This window comes from Peromyscus californicus, unplaced genomic scaffold, assembly GCF_007827085.1.
Source record: "Peromyscus californicus insignis strain IS unplaced genomic scaffold, ASM782708v3 Scaffold_15__1_contigs__length_86483966, whole genome shotgun sequence".
Classification (NCBI taxonomy): domain Eukaryota; kingdom Metazoa; phylum Chordata; class Mammalia; order Rodentia; family Cricetidae; genus Peromyscus; species Peromyscus californicus.
In genome coordinates this window covers 37,419,615-37,444,462 of record NW_026294447.1, presented here as the reverse complement: position 1 = coordinate 37,444,462, position 24,848 = coordinate 37,419,615, and the positions used below count along the sequence as shown (strand labels likewise).

At 43.7% G+C, this 24,848-nt stretch overlaps 2 protein-coding genes across 3 annotated transcripts in view; one reads left to right on the top strand and one right to left on the bottom strand.

Annotated features, from left to right (window-relative positions):
- Window positions 1-7,327: 7,327 nt before the first annotated feature.
- On the bottom strand, window positions 7,328-17,972 carry Samd15 (sterile alpha motif domain containing 15). The gene is made up of 3 exons (XM_052738615.1): window positions 16,205-17,972; window positions 15,141-15,239; window positions 7,328-8,720 (listed from the first exon to the last, which is right to left on the bottom strand). Exons 1-3 carry the CDS (start codon window positions 17,969-17,971, stop codon window positions 8,448-8,450), a joined length of 2,139 nt encoding a protein of 712 aa, XP_052594575.1. The 5' UTR covers window position 17,972; the 3' UTR covers window positions 7,328-8,447.
- A 111-nt stretch (window positions 17,973-18,083) lies between these two features.
- Tmed8 (transmembrane p24 trafficking protein family member 8) overlaps window positions 18,084-24,848 on the top strand; it is a 31,329-nt gene continuing 24,564 nt past the window's right edge. For both annotated transcript variants that reach the window (XM_052738617.1, XM_052738616.1), the window contains exon 1: window positions 18,084-18,465. In XM_052738617.1, coding sequence (XP_052594577.1) covers window positions 18,348-18,465 — 118 coding nt within the window. In that variant the 5' untranslated portion in view covers window positions 18,084-18,347. The remainder of the gene's footprint in view (window positions 18,466-24,848) is intronic.

The following is a 24,848-nucleotide window of genomic DNA, read 5'->3' as shown; positions in this document are numbered from 1 at the left end:
TATACTTGCTTGTATCTAGCTTTTGAAGCTACCTAGTACATTGCTTCCCACCAAAAGCCTTTTTAACACAAATTATTACTCTTCTAAATTCTAAATCCAAGTAATTATGCCATAATCAGATAGTCAAATAGGAAAGCTGCTTTCCCCATAATAATATAAAGCTAGAAAATGAGACAGCTTGATTCTCCTACTTTTTTGGGTAGAGAAATAAATGTTGGGTGAGCAGTCTTAGTTGAATTATGATTAATTCATGCTTGTTTTAGTTATACTTGACTATTCTAGGATGGCTATTTAAAGCTGTTCTCATTTAAACCATTTAAATCCATAAAACCATAAACATATTACCGGTGAAGATGTAGCTCAGCGGGGGGGAGGGGTGCTTGCCTGGGATGCAAGAACTATGTGCTCGGTCATAAGCACCCCATAAATTGGGTGAGGTGGCACCTGCTTGCAGTCCTAGCACTTAGGAGGCGGAGGGAGGGGGATAGGACATTGGAGGTTGTTCTTGGCTACATAGTGAATTGGGTCTAGCCTAGGGTACAGGAGACCATGTCCTTAAAACACCCTACAACAAACCCAAAACAACCAACCAGCACCACCACCACTAACAATAAAAAACAAAACAAAGCCGGGTAATGGTGGTGGTAGTGGTGCACGCCTTCAGTCCTTGAACTCAGGAGGCAGAGGTGAGTTCAAGGCCAGCCTGGTTCCAAAAATATCGAGTTCCAGGACAGTTAAGGCTGTTGCACAGAGAAACCCTGCCTTGAAAAACCCAACCCAACAATGAAAGCAAAACCAAACCAAAACCAAAACCAAAACAACAAAACAAACAAGCAAAAACAAACAGAGTGATGCAGAGTGATGGCACATATCTATAATCCTGGTGTCAGGAGTCTGCAGCAGGAAGTTGGCCAGTCTTGGGCCACAGGTGAGACCCTGTCTCAAAACAGACAGATACAAACAAAAAAAGCACACTCAAACCTGGCACTTACACTGAATCCTTAGGAAAGCTTTGCAAAAGATTGATGTTATTTCTAGGATGTACATTTGCTTCATGTTTTACAAAATTTTTTTGTCAATTATAGTAGGGCTGAGAACAAAGCAGTGCCCCTCCCCCTCCTCCCAGCTAGGAAATGAAGTTCCCAGCTTCGTCACTGGATAGAGCCATGTTGGTCGAATGCTCAGGGGCTTTTGAGCAAAACCATTCGCAATACATGGAAATCACTGTGGTCTTATAGTAACCATTTACATTTTGCTGTTTTGCATAATCATTCGCTAAGTAAAGTCAATGGTTCCAGAATGTTTTCCATTTATTCATTTATTTATGACGGTTTCTGATACAACTTCCTAGTCTAATTTGGAGGGAAAGTTGGTTTGTCATCAAATACAGATATGTAGCACAAATATTAACTTGTCCCAATCAGGTGTGTAGTTAGAGAAGGTCCATCATTCTCTAGTCTCACCATAGCGGATTTTAGGATTAGGAAATGAGATCAAGGCACTGAGGAGCTACCTCAGTGGATAACGTGCTTGCTGCACAAAAAAGATGTGCAGAATGGATCCTCAGAATCCGAGTAAAGCTGAGCTAGTGGGTGTGGTGGTTGTGTATACTCCAAGAGGTGAGCTGGAGACAGGAAATCCCTCAGGGGGCAAGCTGGCTACCCAGACTAGCCAAGTCAACGCGCTCTGAGAGTCCCTGCCTCTGTAAATAATTGGACCGTGATGATGGGGAGGATACCTGACAGCAAACGTACCCACACATGTGTGCCCCCCTCATAACAGGTACAAACATACACATACACATAAAGAACACACACACACACACACACACACACACACACACACACACACGCACGCACACGCACACACGCACGCACAAAATGGCTCAGTAGGTAATGGTGATTGCTACCCCACCATACAAGCCAGACGTCCTGGGTTTGTTACCCAGAATCCATGTAAATAAAGGTGGAAGGAGAGAACCAATTCCACAAAGTCATCCTCTTACCTCCACATGTGTTTGTAGTGGGTAGGGTAGCCATTCCAGCTTTGATCTGGAAGTTCCAACCCCCATTGAGGCTTCGGTAACTGTCACGCCTACAAGGCAGAGCCGAGAGAGGACCTTGAAGACCCGAGATCCGGATGCGCTGGCTCTCTTGGTTCCTGGACCCTGGACGCTGGAGGTAGACCGAGCAGACTTCTCCAGAGAACACCGCCGGACTGCGCTACACCTTTCCCAGACCCTGTTACCCATCCTTTCACTTGTGAGTTACCCCACAAAATAAACCTCCCTTTTAACTACGTGGAGTGGCCTTAATAATTTCACCAGTATGTGTTGATGACATGTAAACCCACACAATTATATACTCAAGTTTTAAAAAATTTAAAAGCGGTGGGGCCAAGAGAGAAAGGACGCAGCTAAGCCTGTACAGCTTGAGAGGAAGCAGCCAGGTGTGGGAGGTGGAGGCAGGAGAATTCAAAGTCTTCCTTTTCTACACAGCAAGTTCCAGCCAGTCTGGGCTACATCAGACTCTGTCACAAACCAAACAAATCAAAATAAGATGGAAACGTGAGTTATTTAAGCAAAAAGAAGTACTTCACTTTTTTTTTTCTTCAAAAATTTCAAGCCTGAGTTGACTTCAGTTTAAATGTTGTAGTCTGCGAGTTTTTACATCCGAGTCCTCCCCATCTCTGCCTGTCTCTTTCTCCTCTGATGCCTAAAAGAAAACATTTCCCCTCTTTTCACTTCAAACAATTCCTTAGAAAACATCCTGGGGATATAGCTCAGCCAGTAAAGTGCCTCTATGTGACCCGCTGATCTTGTCAACTCGATGGGATTTACAGTCACCATGGAAACAAGCCTCTAGGGCAGCCTATGGGGGGGCGTTAGATTAGGTTAATGGAAGGTTGATTTGGAGTAATAGAGATCCCCCACAGGTGGGCAGCACCACGCTATGGACTGGGGTTCAGGACGGAGTAAAAAGAAAGGGATCCAGCAACAGCGTTCCTCTCTCTACCTCCTCATTGCAGCCACAATGAGACCAGCCGCCATGGCTTCTCTGCCGCGACAGACTGTACCACTGAATTATGAGCCAAAAATGAACCCTTCCTTCAAGTGGCTTTTGTCGTATTTTGCCCCAGCAACCAAAAAAGTAATTTATGGTACAATCACAGGGACCTGAGTTCAATCCCCAGAACCCATGTAAAATCCCAACCATGGTGGGGCGCACTTATCATCCCGGTGTGGGAGTTACAGAAACAGACTGATCCTTGAGAGTCTCTGACCAGCCAGCTTAAGCCTACTTGGTGAGCCCTGGTCCAGTGAGAAACCCTGTCCTCAAAAATAAGGTGCACATGAAGCTGAAGAGATGGCTCAGCAGTTAAGGACACTTGCTGCTTTTGCGGTGGACCTGGGTTTAGTTTCCAGTGCCCACACGGTGGTTTGCAGTCCTTTGTAATTCCAGTTCCAGAGAATCTGACGCCCTCTTCTGGACTTCCTGGGCACTGCACTCATGTAGAACTCAATCACACACATATGAAACACCCATATACATAAAATAACAGTATTAAAAATGAGAAACACCACCAGAGGCTGACCCCTTGCCTAAACACACACACACACACACACACACACACACACACACACACACACACACACACACACACACACACACACACACACTTTAGATCTTTAGTTTTGAAGACATATAAGTGAATCAGCCTCTTGCCAACTTAGTAACTCAGGACAGTCTTTTTCAGAGCCTTGGGGCCATCGTCTGAAGTGTGAGCAAAGAGGTGGCCAGTCACATTGCACCTGCAATGAGGAGGTGGAGAGAGGAACCCTACTGCTGGCTCCCTTATTTTTTTCATTCCGTCCTGAACCCCAGTCCATAGCTCACCTGTGCTGCTCACCTGTGGGGGACCTCCAAATCTCCCTTCCATTACCCTAATCTAGAAACCTCCCATAGGCTGTCCCAGAGGCTTGTTTCCATGGTGACTGTAAATCCCACAGAGCTGACAAGATCAGCCAGCCATAGAGGCACGTTACTTACTTTCCCTCTCTGTAGGAAGTAAGTCAAGGCAGCATTTCTCAATCTGTGGGTCACGACCCCTTGTGTGTGTGTGTGGGGGGGTCTAACAACTCTTTCATAGGGGTCGCCTATGACCATGGGAAAACACATAGCTCTACCTTATGATTCATAACAGTAGCAAAATTACAGTTCTGAAGCAGCAATGAAAATGATTTTATGGTTGGCGGTCATCACAGCATGATGACCTACCTGTATTAAAGGGCTGCAGCATTAGGAAGGGTGAGAACCACTGGCCTAGGAGCTTGGTGCCAAGTAGTAACTTACCAAGAACTTTCCCTCTATTTATAAAAAAAAAAAAAATTCCCTCCATTTGGATACAGATAATTCACCTGTATGTAAAAGATTGTACCTGCCTACTTTAAAGAGTAGGTCTCTGTCTTTGCAAGTTCTTTCGCGGCCTACCTGTGCTCTGCTGCCACAGTTTCATGCTTATTTAAGAATAAGACAGCTCGGGGTTGGGGATTTAGCTCAGTGGTAGAGCGCTTGCCTAGCAAGCACAAGGCCCTGGGTTCGGTCCTCAGCTCTGACAAAATAAAATAAAATAAAAAAAAAATGAAAGACAGCTCTTTTTTCTTTAGTGAACTAATGAAGTTTAATTAGGATTGCTTACAAAGGCATGGGCGAGGGGCTACTTACAGAACACGAGCAGCTTATTAGTGGCTGTACCACTGAAGGAAATGTCCCTCCTTCCCCAGTAAATTTTAATGCCTGTGGACCCTGGGGGTGGGAGGGATGGGGTTGTCAGGGCAGCCTCCCCAACAATCATATAGACTTATGAATCCTCAGGGAGTAATGGGGTCTTCCCCTCACCACATGATGGAAAGCTGACAGCCATCTGCTCCTCTGACTGATGGAGTTTAGTTTCTCCATGGCCAGGCTTGATGTAACACGTTACTACATTGCTATAACCTCATCTTGCTGTCCTTAATCGGTCACCTAGATGCATTTCTGACATTCTGTCACCACATGGCTATCTGGCATCTTCTAATTCAGGCTTCCCGTGTTTATAAACACTGCAAATGTCATGGGATGGTTTCTGGCACAAGGCCTGCATTGGTTTTGTTTCTTGGTAAGTGTAGAAATGTTGTCTTTTTCCTTCCAAGTGGGTAAGCCTTTTGGCTCACAAGACTTAGGTATGTCTTACACAAATTTCCATGTGGTAGCATTTTGGATCCTATTGTTTCTCTATCTATCTATCTATCTATCTATCTATCTATCTATCTATCTATCTATCATCTATCTATCTATCTATCATCTATCTATCTATCTATCTATCTATCTATCTATCTATCTATAACTATCTCATCTATCTATAACTATCTCTATCTATCTATCTACCTACCTAATTTTATGTTCATTCTTGTTTTGCTATGGGTGTCAGGTCTCCTGGGACTGGAATTACAGACAATTGTGAGCTGCCATGTGGGTGGTGGGAATTGAACCCAGGTCCTCTAGAAGAGCAGTCAGTGCTCTTAAACCGCTCAGCCATCTCCCCAGTCCCCTGTTGTTTCTCATTTACCGATCAAATGCTTGTGCATCTTTCAACTGTATCTGCTTCTAAGGTTGTTACTTTTTTTTAACTTTATTCAAGAAATTCCCTTCAAATACGTTTAAAGCATATTTGCTTTAATTGCCCACTTTCTGCTTTGTTACTTTCTAAGCCTACATTACTTTCTCTTAAACAAACCTTAGAAGGGGAACGGCACACGCCTTCCTGGAACCACAAGCTTTCCCAAAAGACGCTTTCAAAACTGGGTTCTTTTCCAGGAAAGGCCCACAGTAGCCCCGACAGGCACTGCACAGGCATCTTTCTCCTCACAACTTGTCAAATTAGGAGGCACTTAAAAAAGAGATGTGTGTGCAAGCATATGTGTGCAAGCATATGCCGCATGTGTGCAGGTGCCTGTGGAGGCCAAATGAGAGCATCAGATCCCTTGGAGACAGAGTTGGGCTCAGTGAGGCATCTCTCTAGCTCCTGAAGGTATTTTTTACATGAATCTTTTTTATATGTATGAGTGGTTTGCCTTCCTGTATGTGCGAATGTGCCTGGTGCCCAAGGCAGACAGAAGAGGGGTCGGGTTCCCTGGAATTGGAGTTAGAGGTGGTTGTGAGCCACGATGTGGGTGCTGGGAACTGAACCCAGGCCCTCTGATGAGCAGCTCTGAATCGCCAAGTCATCTCTCCAGCCCAGGAAGGTACTTGCTCTGAGTGCTCTGCCTTTGGTGTTACAGTGAGTCTTCCTTGGAACAAACAGCAGTTTGGGGTTTTTGTTTTTTTGAGAATTTTTATGAACACTCTAATTTCTGACAGGTTTGTCATATTTAACATTTCCTCAGCTTTTGCAAAAACAGATGTCCTGAATGAATGCATCTTTTCTCACAGATATTTTTAAAATTAGTGTGTGTGTGTGTGTGTGTGTGTGTATGTGTGTGTGTGTGTGTGTGTGTGTGTGTGTGTGTATGCACGTGCATGTGTGGTGATATGTATGTATGCACACAGATGTCAGTGCTAACTTTAGGGACTTGGCTCTTTCCTTCTGCCATGGGCTCTAGGGATACGACTCGGGTCATCAGGCTTACACTGCACGAGTTTTTACCCACCAGGCCTTATTGACAGGCCTGTATGTACCCCCTCTGTCACATCGCTTATTCATTGCTGGTTCTCCAGCTGTTTCTTACAGATGTGAAAATGGAGGATTGATTCCCCTAGCCCAAGTCTCAGTGGCCTTTTCTGTCAGAGCGCGTGAATAAGCCGTTTGCGCTTGTCCTCCTGTCTCTTCTAAACCTGGTTCTGCTGATTTGAATGTTGGCACGTCTTTGATTCTTGCCACCTGGTTTGGAAAGGGCTCTTTCTGCGAGCGAGCCTGCAATGAAGATGTTTCTCTGGCTCTTCTGCCACTTGTCTGTTTACTGGTACTAGTTCTTCAGGTCCGGTGTAAACAAACGGAAGACTGCAGGGACGCTCAGACAGCCAAGGTCATTCTCATCTTCTTTTCCGGCTCTGAACACGCAGGACTTTCCCAGACCCTGGCTCTCTTCTTCCTTCCTGAAGCTGCTTATTCTCACTGTCACTACGCTGTCCATTCTTTTACTGACGTCACTAGTCACCTGGTTCATGTTTCTGGCTCCACTGCTTCTTCCTTTGGGGGCAGATGGTAAACCGGGGAGACAAAAAACACCCTGGAAATTGACTGATATTTGGGGACTGTTTTAAGCTTCTTTTTTGTTTGTTTTTTGTTCTTTGGTTTTTTTTTTTTTTTTTTTTTTTTTTTTTTTTTTTTTTTTTTTTTTTGAGCTGAGGATCAAACCCAGGGCCTTGTGCTTGCTAGGCAAGCGCTCTACCACTGAGCTAAATCCCCAACCCTTTAAGCTCCTTTTTAAATAAATAAATGAATAAAAAGTCTAGCTGGGCAGTGGTGGCACACACCCTTAATCCCAGCACTCGGGAAGCAGAGGCAGGTGGATCTCTGTGAGTTCGAGGCCAGCCTGGTCTACAGAGTGAGATCCAAGGACAGCCAGAGCTACACAGAGAAACCCTGTCTCGAAAAACCAAATTTAAAAAAAGGTCTTATTTACTATGTAAGCATGCTCGCCCGCATGAGCTTGTGAGCACCACAGTTGTCAGATGCTCATGGACACCAGGAGTGCGCCTTGAATCCTCTGGTAGTGGAGTTCCAGGTGGCTGAACTGATGCTGGCAACTGAGCCAGGGTCCTTCCACAGCCACAGTCCGCACTCTGAACGGGAGAGCCGGCTCTCCAGCCCCTCTGTCTTCATTTTTATTCTCAGACTAAGACACATCACAGTTTCTATCTTAGCATCACAACTATAGTTGTTGTCATCTGATGTAGGCCAGGGATCATCAGGCCCAGACTGCTCAACATACAGGAGCGTGGGGGACCCCAAGTCATCAGCAGCACTGCAAAGCCCTACCTCAGCTTATAAGGAGCATTATAGAATCCCTGCAAGAGATCTTTAGAAACCATTTTATTTATGAGGCTGGCCCTCAGACTCATGATCCTCCTGGCTTTCATGTGCCTCGTTCTAGGATTCGAGCTATGTACTATGCCTTGATGAGACATTTTTTTTTTCAATTATAATTTCCCTATAAATCTTAGCACTAGGTGTATTTGAATTCAACACAAATTCTAAAAAGTATGTAGGAAGATAAATACTGCGAGCTTTAACAGACAGAAGAGGCTGTGACTCGGGAAGATTTAAGACTGGAGCCAGCCATCCTAACTGTCCTCAATGTAAAGGAGAAAACCGGAAAAGACCACGCTGCCTGCCCCAACTACTTTCCTTTGACCTTTCAAGCTCAGTGAAATGGTTTTCTCTCCTGCTGCTTGTCCAGCAGGGCCTCACGCTTCCCCCATGCCATTATCTTGCAGTAATGCCTCATTTTCTTCTGGGCATTGTTCTTCCGGGTTCTCCATTGCTTCTATCTGCGGACCGTACTCCTGCAATCCTGACGCCTCAACAAATTCAGAAAAGGTCAGGGAGTCAGACTTCACTCCACTGTGACCCTTTTGCTCTAAGAATAAGCCGATATTGTCCCTGTAGGGAAGGCTGATACTGCGGCTGAACAGTGGCTCTTCGATTCCTAGAAGCTCTCGAGTATGACGAGATATTGTCTGAAATGAAAGCATAATATTTTTAGTGGGACTAACTTGGAAATACAAAGCTTTATTCAGTGTTTCCATGTCTCTTGAATACTAATTATTTAAATTATTTCAGTGAGAGAACAGAGTGATGAAAAGTCAGCAGCAGGCTTACTAAACTGGCCTAATAAAACTATTTTTTTTTCAAGACAGGGTTTGCTGTGCAGCCCTGGCTGTCCTGGAACTCGATCTGTAGACCAGGCTGGTCTCAAACTCAGATCCTCCTGCCTCTGCCTGCTGTGGGCTGGGATTAAAGATGCCCAGCTAAAACTAAATTCTTAAGTGCCGAATCCTCTCAAGTGTTGGAATTGCATGTGTGAGCCACACGCAGCCTTCCATTTATGAAATGTTTTGGAAAAGACAGAATTAACAGGGACAAAGAGATGATTGTCAAGAATCAGGGTATAAAGATGTGCCGACAGTGATGGGGATCCAGAAGAAGTCTGAATTCAAGGGAACTGTTCTATATGGTTCTCTAAGCATTTGTTAACATCCACAGACTTGCACACAACAAAGAATGACCTTACTGTATCAAACTTTGAAAAGTCAAAGTGTTGGGTGAATAGGATGAAATATGGGTGAGGGCAATTACAAACTTTAGGTATAATTACTCTGAAGTGGGTAGGAAGGCAAGAGGCTAATATAAGTTATTTTAACTTTGGAGAACAGTGCTTTGTATAGATACTGTGTCTTTTTAATTATTTATTTATTTGTTTTATATATATGAGTGCTCTATCTGCATGTACAATTTTATGTGAGAAGAGGGCACCAGATCCCATTATAGATCATTGTGAGCCATCATGTGGTTGCTGGGAATTGAACTCAGGTCCTCTGGAGGAGCAGCCAGTGCTCTTAACTGCTGAGCCATATCTCCAGCCCAATACTGTAAGTCTTAAAGACAAAAATAAATGTACACAAACATTGCACTTTATTTGGTAAAGTTGTCTTTTAAAGGGACACATGCTTATACATGGAAAGAGCCAGGCTTCTCACTGTCATAAAAAGTTAAAAATAAGCAACAGGGCTTGGAGCTATGAAGGCAGGAAAGGCTAGAACAAACCTACACCATAAAGAGTCAGAGAGGTCAGTATGTGTATATTATCTCAAATATAGGTAGATATCAAAATAGACGTCTGTGTAATGGGTCTGAGGCTACTTGGGAGAATGACACTTCAGTAGCAGCATGCACAACCAGTGCCCACACTAAATATTCTCTGATAAAAATAACCAGGGCTTTGTGGAGACATGGTTAATGCTAGGGCAGCAAGAAGGGAAATGCAAAATGAGCCTGAAGCTTCCTGTAGTCCTAAAAAGTAAGGAGACACTTAATGGGGGAGGAGAGAACATGTCAAAAGAAGACAAGACTCAGTCTAAACACGCACCCAGTTATCAAAGATGGGAATTTTTTGAGCAACAAAGCAAATAACGATAGCACTGAGTTGTTATCCAAACAATAACTGACCATGAATCCAAACTGATATAGATGATGAGATGGATTTTTTAAGTGAGGGAAAAGGAACTGTAGGAGACTTTCCTATGGAAGAATTCCAACCAAACACAGAAGGAATGAAGGAAAGAAAAATCATCATTAAAATAACATGGTAATAACTGTGCAGGCAGCATCTTATGATGAGGTCTACCTACCTATTTCTATTTCTCAGAAAGTCTACAAAGTGGCAGCTCCTCCCCCGGAGCTGCTCAAGACAGCGTCTACAGGGGGTTTAAGCTCCGGTTCCCAGACCTGCCTTGAGATGTCTCCTCTTCCTCTCCCTTCTCACTTCTGGGGGGCTTGAGAGTCACCCGAGAGTGCTTGGCTCCTTAAACCTAGACTTTTGATTTGGCTTTATCTGGGTTATTGTGTTGGCAGAGAAACCCATACAAAAATACTTACCAATAACCTTCAAAAGCTTCAAGGTTATGAAAAATAGATCAGAAAAATATCTCATACTGGATGAGACCAGCTTAAGTACAACATACTAAAGCGAAAGTACATAAAGTACATCAAGATTAGATCTTAAAAGAGGAAAATTAGTGTGAACAACTGCAGAATTTGAATAAGATCAGTTATTTAATAAACACACACCATGATTGCATAAGATGTTGGCATCAGAAGCTGGTTTAGGCGTATGTGCAGCTGGAAAGATGAGTCGGCAGTTACAGAATCAGAGCTGAGTTTCCAGCAGCCACATCAGAGGCTCAGGCCGGGCCTGTAACTCTAGCTCTGGGGACCCAAAGCCTCTGGCCCCTACGGGCGCACACACTTGTGTGTGCACATACTTATAAATAAAACAAAATCCTTTCAAAAATGAGTATAAGAAGGAAAGGGCCGAGGAAATGAGGCAGCAGCCTTGCTGCTCCTCCAGCACCTATGTGGGGTGCCTCACCCCACCTGTAATTCCAGCTCCAGGAGATCTGGTGCTTCCTTCTGACCTTCACAGGCAAATCCCACACAGACACAGACACAGACACACAGACACACACAGACACACAGACACACACACACAGACACACACAGACACACACACAGACACACACACACAGACACACACAGACACACACACACAGACACACAGACACACACACACACAGACACACAGACACACACACAGACACACACACACACACACACACACACACACACACACACACGCATGATACTACCAAACTCTTTTGTAAAACCAAGTGTACAAATTAAAAATTCTTTTAAAATGAAAAAAGTGTTTGTCTAGTGACAGTTACTGGTATGTTTCTGTGAGTCTGTGCGACATAACTGGTTGGCTGCTGAGACAGTATGACGACAGCATGACGTTTATAAGGCTCTGTTTTGACTGACTGATTGTCATGACACAGGGTCTCCTTATAAGAGCCAATCTTAGTTTAAACTCTGTGCATCCCAGGGTGGCCTCGAACTCATCAACAGCCTGCCTTACTTAGACTCCCCAGTGCGGGAATTACAGGCATGAACTACCATGCCTGATTATAGCCATTTACAATTCCTGGTTCAAGGCTACACTTTAGAATCATAAATAATTCATTCTAAATAAGCAATTCACTTATATTATTCTCCAAATATTCATCACAGAGTTCATATATTTTGAGATTCTTTTTTTCTTACTGTCAATACTGGGGATTGAACCCAGGGCTCCACAGATGTTCTACTGTACACTTCCCTTTTAATTTTGTTTTGAGGCAGGGTCTCACTAAGTCACCCGGGCTGCCTTTGAGCACGAGATCCTCCTGCCTCAGCCTTCTGAGCAGCTGGGAAGGTATGTCCCACCACATCTTTCTTGGGGAATCATTTTCCAAGAGAGAGGACAGAAGCAAGTGAGCTGTTCTTTTGTCTAACCTATCCTCAGACTAAACAAGACTGACTGCTGTAAGCGCTGCGCTGAGGGAAACCGTGGATGTATTAGTTGCTGTAATCACAGTAGTGGAATTCCAAGTGCTTCATGTTAGGGCTGGAAGTGTAGCTTAGCGGTAGGTGATTGCTTAGCATGCCCAAGGCCTGGAGTCCATATTCCCAGCCCTGCAAAACCAAACCAACCAAGCAAGAAAAAGCAGGTCTGTCTGTTAGTAAGGAGGTTGGCTATAGCTGACCATTCATGCCGGCTGTGGTAGACAATGCTTAGAACCCTAACACTTGTGAAAGGAAGGCAGAGGATTACTGTGAGTTACAGGATAGCCTGGGCTACACAGTGAGTCCCAGGCCAGCCCAGACACTGTCTCAGAAAAGGAAAACTCTTCAAAAAAAATTAATGTATGGGTTCCTAGGAAGTTAATGTGTGTCTTAGTCTGAGGTTGTGGCTCCTTGGTGTATTCCCAAGTGTCAAGTAAACTTTATGCAACTACTGAATGACTTGAGTTTTATGTTACTCTAGTAACCTCAAGGAGAAGCCACCTTTTCCTGATGACTTACATAAGTATGCCAAAGGTGGCTTATTAAAACTTCTTCAGATATAAGGGTTCCCAGCAGGTTCATCATTTACTTTTGAGGATTTCATTAGATTTTTAAGACCTCTTGTTTCTTACACAGCCGAAAAACTATGATCAGGATTTTGACTATACCCCATGGTATTATTCCTTTGGAATTAGAATGTCAAGTGAGTAACCTGACTTTGGTGGACTCTTAAAAATGTTTTCTCATGATGAAGAGCTGAAATTCTTGGTACTTAATGTTGTAGGGCTTTGGTTACCAGTAAAGCCTCAGGAGTCAGATGCTGGGGTGAAAGGCTGCCAGCTCAGAGAGGCAGAGAAAGCGCCCGGCTGACCTTCCTCCTCTGCCGATGTCCCAGAAAGAGATCTTTCTTCTACACCATCTCAAACGAAACTCCTCAAACTGAATGTCCCTCCCGTCTACTTCATGTGCATCTGTTTTTCTGTCCTCCTGACTCCCTCTTACTTTCTATGTTTTTTTTTTTTTTTCCTGTCAACTGGTTGCTTGCTCTGCCTCTTAACCTCTGGTTGACTTTATTTAATCCTGTTCACAATATTCAAGCAGAAAGCTCTTGGATTAAAGGTGTGTGCTAGGGCTGAACCACACCACAACTAGAAACAGGCTTTTTCCAGTAAATAACACAATCTCGGGGTTCACAGTGTGATCAAATACCCTGCAACAGAATTCAGTACACTTTAAGTAGATGCTGGCATCTTTTACCACAAAAAGAGCAGGAGTTTGATCTTGGCAGCTATGTGCAGGCATGTGCAGGCATGGTTAGAAATGCCATATATGTTAAATGAGCTTGTCTGTGTTATGTACATGGAAGTTTGTGGCAATTAGAATACACATTCAGAGAAGCAGAAAATGAATCCCAGAAGCATTTACATTCTGATCGTAAGCTTATCTGAATGGTCTTTTGCAAGCTGCTTTACCTCTGTGGGACTCACTTTTCTCTTCTGAGGATTAGATAAATCCATGTGTATCGTGCTTACTATACAGTAAGTACTAAGTAAATCCATGTGTATAGTGCTTACTATACAGTAAGTACTAAGTAAATCCATGTGTATCGTGCTTACTATCCAGTAAGTACTAAGCAAAGTACAACAATTAGCTGAATGAATTAGTGTAATGTTCAGTTCGGATTCCATGTTTTAATTGTTCAGGCTTTCTAATTAGAAAGACTTGACTATTAACAAGTGTACTTTTCTGATTTACAGAATAATATGGTTCTAAGACTTTATAAAGAATTGTAGGGGACATATTCCAGAATCTTTCATTTTTAATTAACTAAAAAATCTGGAGAGTTGTTTTAGTCACTGTTCTATTCCTGTGAAGAGACACCAAGACCACAGCAACTCTTATAAAAGAAAACATTTAGCCGGGCGGTGATGGTGCACATCTTTAGTCCCAGCACTCAGGAGGCAGAGGTAGGCCTGAGTGTGAGGCCAGCCTGGTCTACAGAGTGAGTTCCAGGACAAGTCAGGGCTACACAGAGAAACCCTATTTCAAAAACTCAAAACAAAGCAAAACAAAAAGAAAGCATTTAATTAGGGGCTTGCTTACAGTTCAGAGGTTTAGTCTATTATGGTCATGGTGGGAAGCATGGCAGCATGCAGGGAGAGATGATGCTGGAGAGGTAGCTGAGAGTTCCACACCCAGATCTACAGGCATCAGGCAGAGAGACAGACACTGGGTTTGGCTTGAGCTTTTGAAACCTCAAAGCCCATCCCCAGTGATACACTTCCTCTTACAAGGCCACACCACCTAATCCTTCCCAAATAATACCACTCCCTAATGACTAAGTATTCAAATATATGAGCCTATAGGGGCCACTATTATTCAAGCCATACAATAGTGGAGACTAGGAACTTATCTTTAAAAAAAAAAAAAACTGAATCTGAGCTGGGTGGTGGTGTCGCACACCTTTAATCCCAGCACTTGGAAGGCAGAGGTAGATGGACCTCTGACGTTAGAGGTAGGAGATTTCTGAAGTTCAAAGCCAGTCTGATCTACAGAGCAAGTTCCAGGACAGCCAGGGCTATGTGGAGAAACCCTGTCTTGAAAAACAAAATAAACGTATGAAACCTAAGAAATTATTCTGTTCCAAATATATAGTCTTCATTTCAAAAGACCCCTTTAAAAAGTCAAATCTAATTCTGAAGACCATTTTTTGAAGCTACTGCAGAAGAACATTTACGGGCTTCCTATACCAAACAGACTCTGGAGTCTGGAGAGCGAGGATGAAGAAAACCAGACAGCGTAAACGACACAGGAGCAAGTGACAATTCTTACCTTTGTTGGGGTCAAAACAGAGGGAGGAAGCAGCCTCTGTAAGCCTGAGGGACGAGAGCATGACCACACCATGGACCAAAACGGGGTAAGGAGAATGGTCTGGGGCAGATGGTAGGTAGCACGGTCCTAGTACTCCCCAAAAGGAACCCTAATAAACAGCTCACCTTCATGTCTTCAAAATCAGTTATCCCCATCTGAGGCAGGTTGCAGCAGTTGACGTGGATGAGTTTCTGACCATTGATGAAGTTGGCAGTAAAACACTCCTGTCAATGCAAGAAGAACAGTACTTAAACATGTACTACTGCAGCTGGAGGAAAAGAGGGGCAAGACCACATCTTCAAAAAAAACCATACAAGTGTCGGGTGACATTTCATGCTGTGGCTTCAATCTGCCTTCGCATGTTGTGACTAATTTTTCTTCCTGTGACATTTTTTTTTTTTGGGGGGGGGGGCAGGGCTAAGGAAAGGTATCGCTCTCCAGCCCAGGCTGACCTGGAACTCAGTTGATAACCCAGGCTGGCCTCCAACCCATGGTGATCTGCCTGTCTCTTGTCTCCTGAGTGCTAGGATGACAGACCTGAGTCAACCATGCTCAGTCTCAAGGGCATTTTTAGGTACAAAAGGCTTCAGATCCTGTGTTTTGTGGCAACCTAATGCCATAGTTGGCATTAATAAGTTAAGAAGCATACACTATTTTTGATAAAACCAATTTGGGCTGATAGCTAACATGCATTAATACTCTTAAGCGCTCATGGTACATATGACATATTTGGGCAGATAGGATTAACAGTACAAACTTGGGGTAAGGGAGTTGCCACTGAGACATCTTGACAAAAGTGCAGAAAGGCCTGGTTTTGCCTAAATGTATTAAAAAATATAGATTTCTATGAAAAGAGGATTACACATTTTTTACCTTTATTCAAGGAATGAAGAGAATTGAGATGAATAGGAAAATCAAATATAACCTTTTCTTCAGAAATACTATATACGTATATCTATCAGTTATAGGCTAAACATGCACGTTTAATATGTGCTAATGAACTGGGTTCAGTCTTCACCACTATACAAACAAGACAGAAAAAGACACACACACATACTCCAAATTTACTTCTCCCACAGTCCAGGACATCTCTGCATTTGTAGTGAAAAAGAGGCAAGAGAACATGTCAGTATAGAGGGAAAAGATGGGACTGGAGGATGTGCCTTCAAAAAGCATTGTTTTTGTGTACCTTATATTGAGGGAAGCCTAGCTCACTAATCCACTCTGCAACCCTCTCTGGGCTCCACTTAAGGTGTTCAAATTTTAGGCTAATATTTTTGTTGATCTTGGGCTCTTTAAGTCCCATTTTCTCCAACCCCTGGGAGAATTCAACTTTCTTTTCACTAGCTGAATCTCTCAGTTCCATCCGAGACTCTGAAGCAGGAATGGTTGGAAATGGTTCACTGGTATCAGCCTGAGGCTCTTTGAGGCGTTCATGAGATTCATCATCTGTACCAGCTGATTCGACACTTTCTCTGGGAGATCCTATCATATACTCATTTTTAGCCTTGTTAGTTTCTTTTTCTGACATCTTTTTGTGATGTTCAGAGAATATTAGCTCATCCTTGCCTACAGGATACCTAAGTTTGCTTGGTTCTGGCTGTGACTTCTCTTGAACTTCTGGTTTGGTCTTCTGTGGTGGCACTTGACCTGTGTCCTCAGTTGATTTTATTAGTTTCTCCTTTGGAAATTCTGCTTCAGTCTGTTCTTGTAGTACTGGGCCCTTTTCCTTTCTTGACTCTACTGATGTTCTCTTTGATTGAGACTTCTGACTTGATTTTCTCGGCTTTTCCTTCTGACCTGTTGGTTCCCTCTCCTCTGATGGCTCTTGAATTTTCTCCTCAATTGACTTCTCTTGTGTCTCCCCTTGAACATCTGGTTTTACCTCTTCTGATGTTGCTTCATCAACTGGAGTTTCAGAAAGCTCAAGTTTGATTTCTTCCAGTAGGTCTGGAGTCTTTTCCTCAACAGATATTCTTCGTGTTTTCTTTGGAACTTCTGGCGTTGCCTTTTCTGGTCGTTCTAGACTTGCTTCATCAACTGGAGTTTCAGAAAGGCCCAGTGTGAGTTCTTCCAATGGCTCTGGAAGAACTTTCTCTTCAATTGACTGTCTTGGTTTCTCGTCTGGGGATTTTGGCTCAACTTGCTCAGGCTGCTCTGTGCCTATCTGCTCTGTGGACTTTATTGGAATCTCTTCTGGAGGCCGAATATCTGCTTCCTCAGTAGATGGTCTTAGCGTCTGGTCTGGAAACTCTGGTTTAGTCACCTCAGGTGGCTCTGACTTTTCTTGTATCTGCTCTGTAATCTCTGAGTTGGTGATCTTTGGTGGAGGAAGGTCTTCCTCTTCAACTGATTTTCTTGGTTTTTCACTTGGAAAGTCTGGTGTGTTCTGCCCGGGACCTCTTTCTTTGTCTCCCTCCCTAAGCAACTGCTCTGGAACGTTCTGCTGCCCAGTGTCTTCTGATAACTCACTGCTCGCTGCCTCTGGAACCTTGGTTTCTCCTGGTAGCTGTGTATCTGTTTCTGTAGGCGATTCTGTGGGTACATCTACTGAAACCTCTGGTGGTTGTAGGTCTGGCTCCTCGTGTTTTTCACCCATGGGAACCTCCAAATCCTCTCCTGCTCCCCACGATGTCTCTAACTTCAACACTTGAGTTGTCTCTGGTTCAGCTTGGCTAGGTAGGTCCATGTTGGTCTCCTTGGGAATTTCTTCTTCGGGCGTCCTGTCTGGCTCTAGCGGTACGTTTTCTGTATGGCCTGGCTTCCTCTCTTCAAAGTCATCTTCCTTAGTCTTTACTTCCCTTGGCTCTTGGTCTACCTCCGGGAGCAGCTCAGGGTTTACCCCTGCCGCGGTGTCCGATTTAGCATTATGTACTTCATGAGATTTAGTTCTTTTAGGCTGCAGCTTCAGACTTTCATCTGGGCCAGAATCATAATCTTCTGGGACTTCAGCCATTACGCAGTCAGTTGAAGCGCCCAAGGCCTCCTAGCAACCTCAACTTCCGACAGCGTCTCTATGGATACCACGATTTCCGGCTTTGGGTGTTCCTGAATCTTCCCGAGATTTTTGTCGAGCCTTGCAAGGACTGGCCGTGAAAAACCAGGCGATCCAAAGCACGTAGTAATCCCCCCTCCGTCCCCCCTGCGCGTCCACGTCGCCAGCTTCCACTGGCCAGAGCTCGGGCAGCTCCCCGACGCAGCCTGGCCGTTCCTTCCGGCCCCGGGCTCGGCTCGGCTCCGCTCGGCTCTCGGCTGCCGCGCTCGCTTCGCCTTCGGCTGTTTCCGGAGCCGCAAGCGGCTAGCTGCGGAGAAGCTCCCCGCGCGGGCTGCAGATGTCGGACAGGCAGGCGGCTGAAGGGCCGGCCTTCTGGAGCCCCGCGGCTCGTCGCGGGTCGGCGGGCGGCGTCGGGGACCGACGGGGAGTGGAGGGGAGCCAGGCGGCCTCTTCAGGTACGCGAAGGCCGGGGCGCTGGAAGGGTGGGTACCGCTGGGCTCGGCGGCCGCGCACCTCGGGTGACCCGTATCCCCACCGCCACGGGGATCGCGGCTGTGCTCGAGGTCATTTTCTACCCCGTTTCGCAATGTCTTGGTTCCCGTCCCGCTTCCTTTCTCAGACCAGCCGGCTTGGCAGTCCCGCTCCTTCCGCTGCATCTCCTCGTCGGCGTCAGTCGGGGTCCATGTCCCAACCTCGGTTCGCACCGCGCTCGCCTCCCGCCCCTGCCTTTGGCTCCCCTCGCGACCCCGCCTCTGTCCCCCGGCTTAGCCTCTCCGCGTGCTCCTGCCGGCGTCTTCCTGGGCGCCTGCCTTCCTCTGTCAGAGCCCCGCTTTGCCCTAGCCTCGGAGGCGCGTAGGCCCCCCCGTGCCCAGCCGCCGTCCCCTGCATCCTTCAGAGTGGGAGAGATGGAGAGCAGCCAGACTTGGGAGGCTCTGAGTTCTCGAAGGAACATCATAGTCAAAGCAAAGGCAGGAAGCAAAGGCTGCAGTAGCAATTTTGGAGATCTCTCTCATTCTCCGAGACCCGCCCTCCTGTTGGGCCAGTGTCTCCCATTTCAGGCCACACAAGTTCCTTCGTGTGAATTTAGAGTCGTCTACACGCTGTCACCTTTCAGCCTTGTGATCATCACAGGGGCGTGTAACTAAAAGGATACCCTGGAGGGAGAGAGATCTGATCTCACTAAGTAGCAAGTAACTGGTTTTCGAGATCTCAAAGTAGACATCATAAAGTACAGCAGTGACTGAGGCATCGCTTGTGGATCCTGGGTGCTTGGTTGGAGTGTGGAATCTCACTTTTAGTGACCTTGGACAAGTGGCTTAACTTCTCTAAACATGCCTAAGTTTCTTCTTTTGTACAGTGTGGGTACTCAAAGTACCTGTGTGCCACAGCGCTGGTGGGAGGAGTATATGAGCCACTGTGACTAAAGTGCTTGATGTGAAACCCAAGATGCCCGCTGTGCAAAGCAGCTGCCTAGGATGAATGAGATTAAAGTCTGGTTTTGCTCAGCTCAATTACCAGAGCTGTCGCAGAGATGTTCCTGGATGTATCTTTCAGCATAGTGGCTTTTCTACATGTATCCTAAATATCTCCTATCGCGTGGTGTTGCCACATGCGCACATTGTTATTTCATATTATGGTAATATATTTGATACTTTGATACTTCGGTAATAGAAATTCTAATCGGGGTGGGCTGTATCTCAGTGGTAGAGTTCATAAGTGAGGTCCTGGGTTAGACCCTACCACCACCAAAAGAAGGAAAGGGAAAGAAAATTCTAAGCATACTTTTCTGAAAGATTATAAAGGTTAAGCAAAAAGACCCTTATGGAGATATGAGGTATATCTCTCATAAACACCTGTCCCCTGTATATGCCAATATTTATAAATTACAAACTTCTCTTTTATTTCCTCATGGGTTTGTGGTGAACATACCCAAGTGTCTTTTTTTTTTTTTTTTAAATTAATCGGACCTGTTTTCTAACATATTCCTGGAATACTCTTAACTAACCTTGTATTTGAAATGTTGGTCGGGCTGGGAGTTCTGCAAATACTGGCTGAAATCTGTAGGTGAAGGTCTCATTACAAGGATTTGACTGAACATCCAATAATACCCAAGGTAACCAAGGATACTCCTTGGGTTAAAGTGTTGAAGCTCAACCAGGAGCAGTTTGGTACCCCAGGGGACATCTGTCAATATCTGGAAACATTTTTGGTTATCGGAATGGGAGGCAACGATTGCTGGCAGCTGCAGGCCAGACATGCTGCTGAAGTGTCCTGCAGTGCACAGGCTAGCCCTTGCCATGGAAGTCTGCTTCAGACGTCAGAAGTACTGCTTTTGAGGGAAACTCCGGCCTGGCCTTAAGCTGTGCCTCCAAAGCTCAGTGGGAATGCTGCTTGGACCAGAGTTTTATAGACCTGGGAGTAAAATCTTAAAACGGCTCAAAATTGGGAGTTTGTTCCCCCTTTCCAGTAGAAAATGAGCCAAATTAGCAGTAGAGGTTCTAAGAAAGAATATAAGGGAAATTGTGTTTTTGTCATCTCCTCTGAGAAAACAGCAGGGGAAAAGAATAGCTGTTCACTTGTTACTGAATTGAGGGTTTGAGTATTTCAGTGTACGTTAGTCCTTCAAGAGCTCATCAGCATCCAGAATAATGAGAACTTTTTTTTTTCAAACATGTAGCGTTTGTATTTTTTGCTGAGGTTTTGGTAAAAGGAAGGGTTTATGTATAAGCAAAAGTCTCTAGTGGTTGTGGTGTTCTTAGTGTCTTAGGGACTGTGATTGTTTTTAATAGTTTTTTTTTTTTTTTTTTTTTTTTTTTTAATTCGGAGGCACCTGGGTCTTTCAGTTCCCCAGAGGAGGGAGGAATCATTCCTTTTATCATGAAACTCTCTGAGGAATACATATTACATCATTTAAAGGCAGGTCATTTTTTTTTTTTTTTAAGTCTACAGAGCTCTGGGGAAAATTAAGGGCAGTGTTTATTATGAGCTCAGTAGGAACTTAGTTTGATGCATATGACCAAGTATTTGATGTTGAGGACTGGAAATGGTCAGGTGAACTTGTTTATGGTTCTACTGTGGGACTATTACGAGCAGCGCAGTAGGTCACAGTGACGGAAGTGTCCCATATCTGAGATTGTTTCACGTTAAGTTAATTAGGATTTGAAATTTGGTAACTCCCTGTTGGATGGTAGAGTGGTGGAAGTTTATACTAAAAACACTTTTTGTCTTTATTTTTTTAATTTCCTATTCTGATTTTTACATCAACATGCTGATAATTGGTTTGCCTGTGGCTTTTAAAAAAATAACTTTTGGGGCTGGAGAGATGGCTCATTGGTTAAGAACACTGACTGTTCTTCCAGAGGTCCTGAGTTCAATTCCCAGCAACCACATGGTGGCTCACAACCATCTGTAATGAGATCTGGCACCCTCTTCTGGCCTGCAGGTATACATGCAGACAGAATACTGTATACATAATAAATAGATAAATCTTTAAAAAAAAAAAAATAACTTTTGTGTTTTTACAATGTTGATAGTTGGTTATCACGCCGTACTTTAGTTCATGCAGGATAATACGCATGTGTGTTATCTGAATGATCACTGAGGAGCCGCTCAGCCCCCCCCCACTCTTCAGTGCTGAAGAGAAACTGGGCCTTACGGTCACTGGATTTGACTGAAACATAACTGAGTTAATGTGTTTTCCTTTCAGCCTCTCAAATCTTAACCACATCACCTACTTTTGGGTCCTCTACTCTAGAAAAAAAAAAAAAAGCCGAGCTAATTATATCTGCAGCAATTTAGTGAAGGGGCCGTCTTATGAGCTCTAGAGAAACCTTGACCTAATAGTCAAATACTTTGCGGAAAACCTGCTTTTTGGCTTTCCTGTAAAGAAAACACCAACATACACAGTACGCTCAGATCTTTAGCTTGATCAGGATGTCTGAGCCACACTCAGGAACCTGAAAAGAAAATCAAATTTTGAAAATGGTCAAGAGCCGTATGTGGTGGCGCACGCCTTTAATCCCAGCACTCGGGAGGCAGAGGTAGGTGGATCTCTGTGAGTTCAAGGCCAGCCTGGGCTACAGGGCTACATAGAGAAACCCTATCTAAAAACGAAAACAAAAACAAAAAACAAAATCAAACCAAAAACAAAAACAAAATCAAACCAAACCAAATCAAAACAAGAAAAACAAAGAAAGGAAATGGTCAAGTATAAATTATTTGAAGAAGGCGTCTGCTTTGTGCCTCGCTGTCGTCGAGGCCATCCGTGATAAACTGTTACCTGCAGCTTCCAGTCTCCCTCCTCCACGCGTTGTTTCCAAGACTGTGACCCGTTAGGAACCATGGCAATAATCCTGTCCCATTGAAGAATACCTAATTTCACTGTTGCTAGGTTACCCTTTTAAATTTGTATTTCGGTCCTAAAGTTATACATGATATCACTGGCTTGATAGATTACATTTTTATGGTCATACTAAGATAAGCAAATATGTATTCATTAAAATCTGTCTTGATTTCTCTAGAAACACATGGAGAATTAGCTTATATTTGACTGGCCAGTTAAAGTCTGCACTATTGAAAAATTGGCTTTTCCTTCTTCATAGTGTTTAAATTTCAGAAACCTCGAGGGATCTGTTTATACTTGTTTTTTTCCTGTCTCTCAAACAACATTCCATCTTCCCACACTATACTTCTGGAAATAAACTTGTGTTTTTCTTACCCCTTTTTACTTCCTGCCTATCTGAATCCACTTGGAAGTTGTTTTACCAAGCAGTTCTTGCATAGTTTAGGGCATTCCTTTAAAAAAAAAATCTCATTTTTTTTCCCCTGCATACATCAAGCTGCTTGAAAAAAGACGCTCTGAGAAGTGACTCTTAATATACGAGATTTGCATAGCCTGACTGATAAGGAGAAGAGGAAATGACTCACTGTGTTGGCACAGGTGCACAAAACACGTTCAAGCCCCGCTCTACAGCAGTGGTCCTCAACCTTCCTAATGCGCAGACCCTTTAAACACAGTTCCTCATGCTGTGGTGACCCCCAACCATAACATTATTCTGTTGCCACTTCATAGTTGTAATTTTGCTACTGTTACGGATCATAATGTTAACATCTGATATGCAGGATATCTGATATACATTCCTTGTGGAAAGGTCATTCACCACCCCCCCATGGGGTCATGACCCATAGGTTGAGAACCACTGCTCACCAACGTCCATCACAGTTAAGACATTTTCCATTGACCCACTTCTTTGCACAGTCTATTCTCCAGGTTTATTCCTGTTTAAGGATGTAGGCACAACCAGGCGGTGGTGGCGCACGCCTTTAATCCCAGCACTCGGGAGGCAGAGGCAGGTGGATCTCTGTGAGTTCAAGGCCAGCCTGGCTTGCAAAGTGAGTTCCAGGAGAGCCAAGACTGTTTAAAAAAAGAAAAGAAAGAACAGAAAAAAAAAAGAATGTAGACACAAGGTTATTATAGCATCTTTTAGAGTGATAAAAGATTTGGGGAAAAAAGGTGTTTATCCATGGAGAACTCCTAAATTAATGACTTGTTTTTTATCAAATGAAATATTTGCTATAGAGAAGAATTTGAAAGATTTTTGTGAACAGCTGTGGAAGATATCTGAGGTGTAACTGGAAAAAATAAAATGTGCGGTGTTGTTCTTTTGTCCTGGTTTGTGTAGGAAATGTGAAATTCATGTGTATGTGTTTGTTATATCCTTCACTATACTCACACAAACATACACATTACCTTTACATGCATAAATTCTCTGGAAGACTACAGAAAACCCAATAATGTCAATTCCCTTTGGAGAGGGAGGCTAATATAGAAGGAAGCTTTCATGGTATGCCTTTGCCAGTTTTGAATTTTGAATAACAAGAATATGTCACCTATTCAGAAAAAAATCATATACAAATGTGTGCCGGCAGGTTCTTCACTGTGGTTTTTTTCTTTCTAAAATTGGAGTCTTTCTGCATATCAGGGGCAGATCTTTTTTTAAAACTCAGATTTTTTTATGAAATAGAGGTTATCAGTATCTTTCCGTATTAACTTTATGTTATAGTTTACATTTTATTGTTTTAAACCAATTCATTGTTAATTTAAAACTATATTAGGATTTGTTTGTTTGTTTGGTTTTGGCTTTGGTTTTTTTCAAGACAGGATTTCACTATGTAGCTCTGACTGTCCTAGAACTTACTATATAGACCAGGCTGGACTTTAGCTTCACCTGCCTCTGCCTCCAGAGGGCTGGGATTAAAGGCATGTGCCACTACACCTAGCTAAGATTTCTTTTAAAAATAAAAAGACCAATTATCTACTTTCATAATGTACCATTGCCAACAAAATCATTCCATTAGTAATTATTTTGTTAGTACACTTAATGATTTCATTAATTTAATTTTATTTTGAGATAGAGTCTCACTATGTAGCCCTGGCTGGTGTGGAACTTGCTATATAGACAGGACAGGCCCCAAACTTAAAAAGATCTGACTGCCTCTGCCTCCCTAGTTCTGGGATCAAAGGTGTACACCACATGCCCAGCAAAGATTTATTTATTTATTTATTTATTTATTTATTTATTTATTTACTTACTTACTTATTTATTTATTTATATTTTGCTTTTTTGAATCAGAGTTTCTCTGTGTAGCTGTAACTGTTCCAGAACTCACTATGTAGACCAGGCTGGCCTCAAATTCATTGAGATACACCTGCCTCTGCCTCCAGAGTGCTGAGATTAAAGTTGTGTGCCACCATTGCCTGGCTTATTTTTATTTTTAATTATGTGTATGTGTGGGTGTGAATTTGTATTTGTACACGTGTATGCCTGCAGAGGTGAAG

What these genes read in the sequence shown, in the direction of transcription:
- Samd15 (XM_052738615.1), bottom strand. Translation starts at nt 17,971, where the DNA reads ATGGCTGAAGTCCCAGAAGATTATGATTCTGGCCCAGATGAAAGTCTG. An exon ending in TAGGCTTCCCTCAATATAAG is followed by an intron (nt 15,240 to 16,204) that starts GTACACAAAAAC and finishes TTGCATTGACAG; the next exon opens with GAGTGTTTTACTGCCAACTT. An exon ending in CTGATTTTGAAGACATGAAG is followed by an intron (nt 8,721 to 15,140) that starts GTGAGCTGTTTA and finishes CTTTCATTTCAG; the next exon opens with ACAATATCTCGTCATACTCG.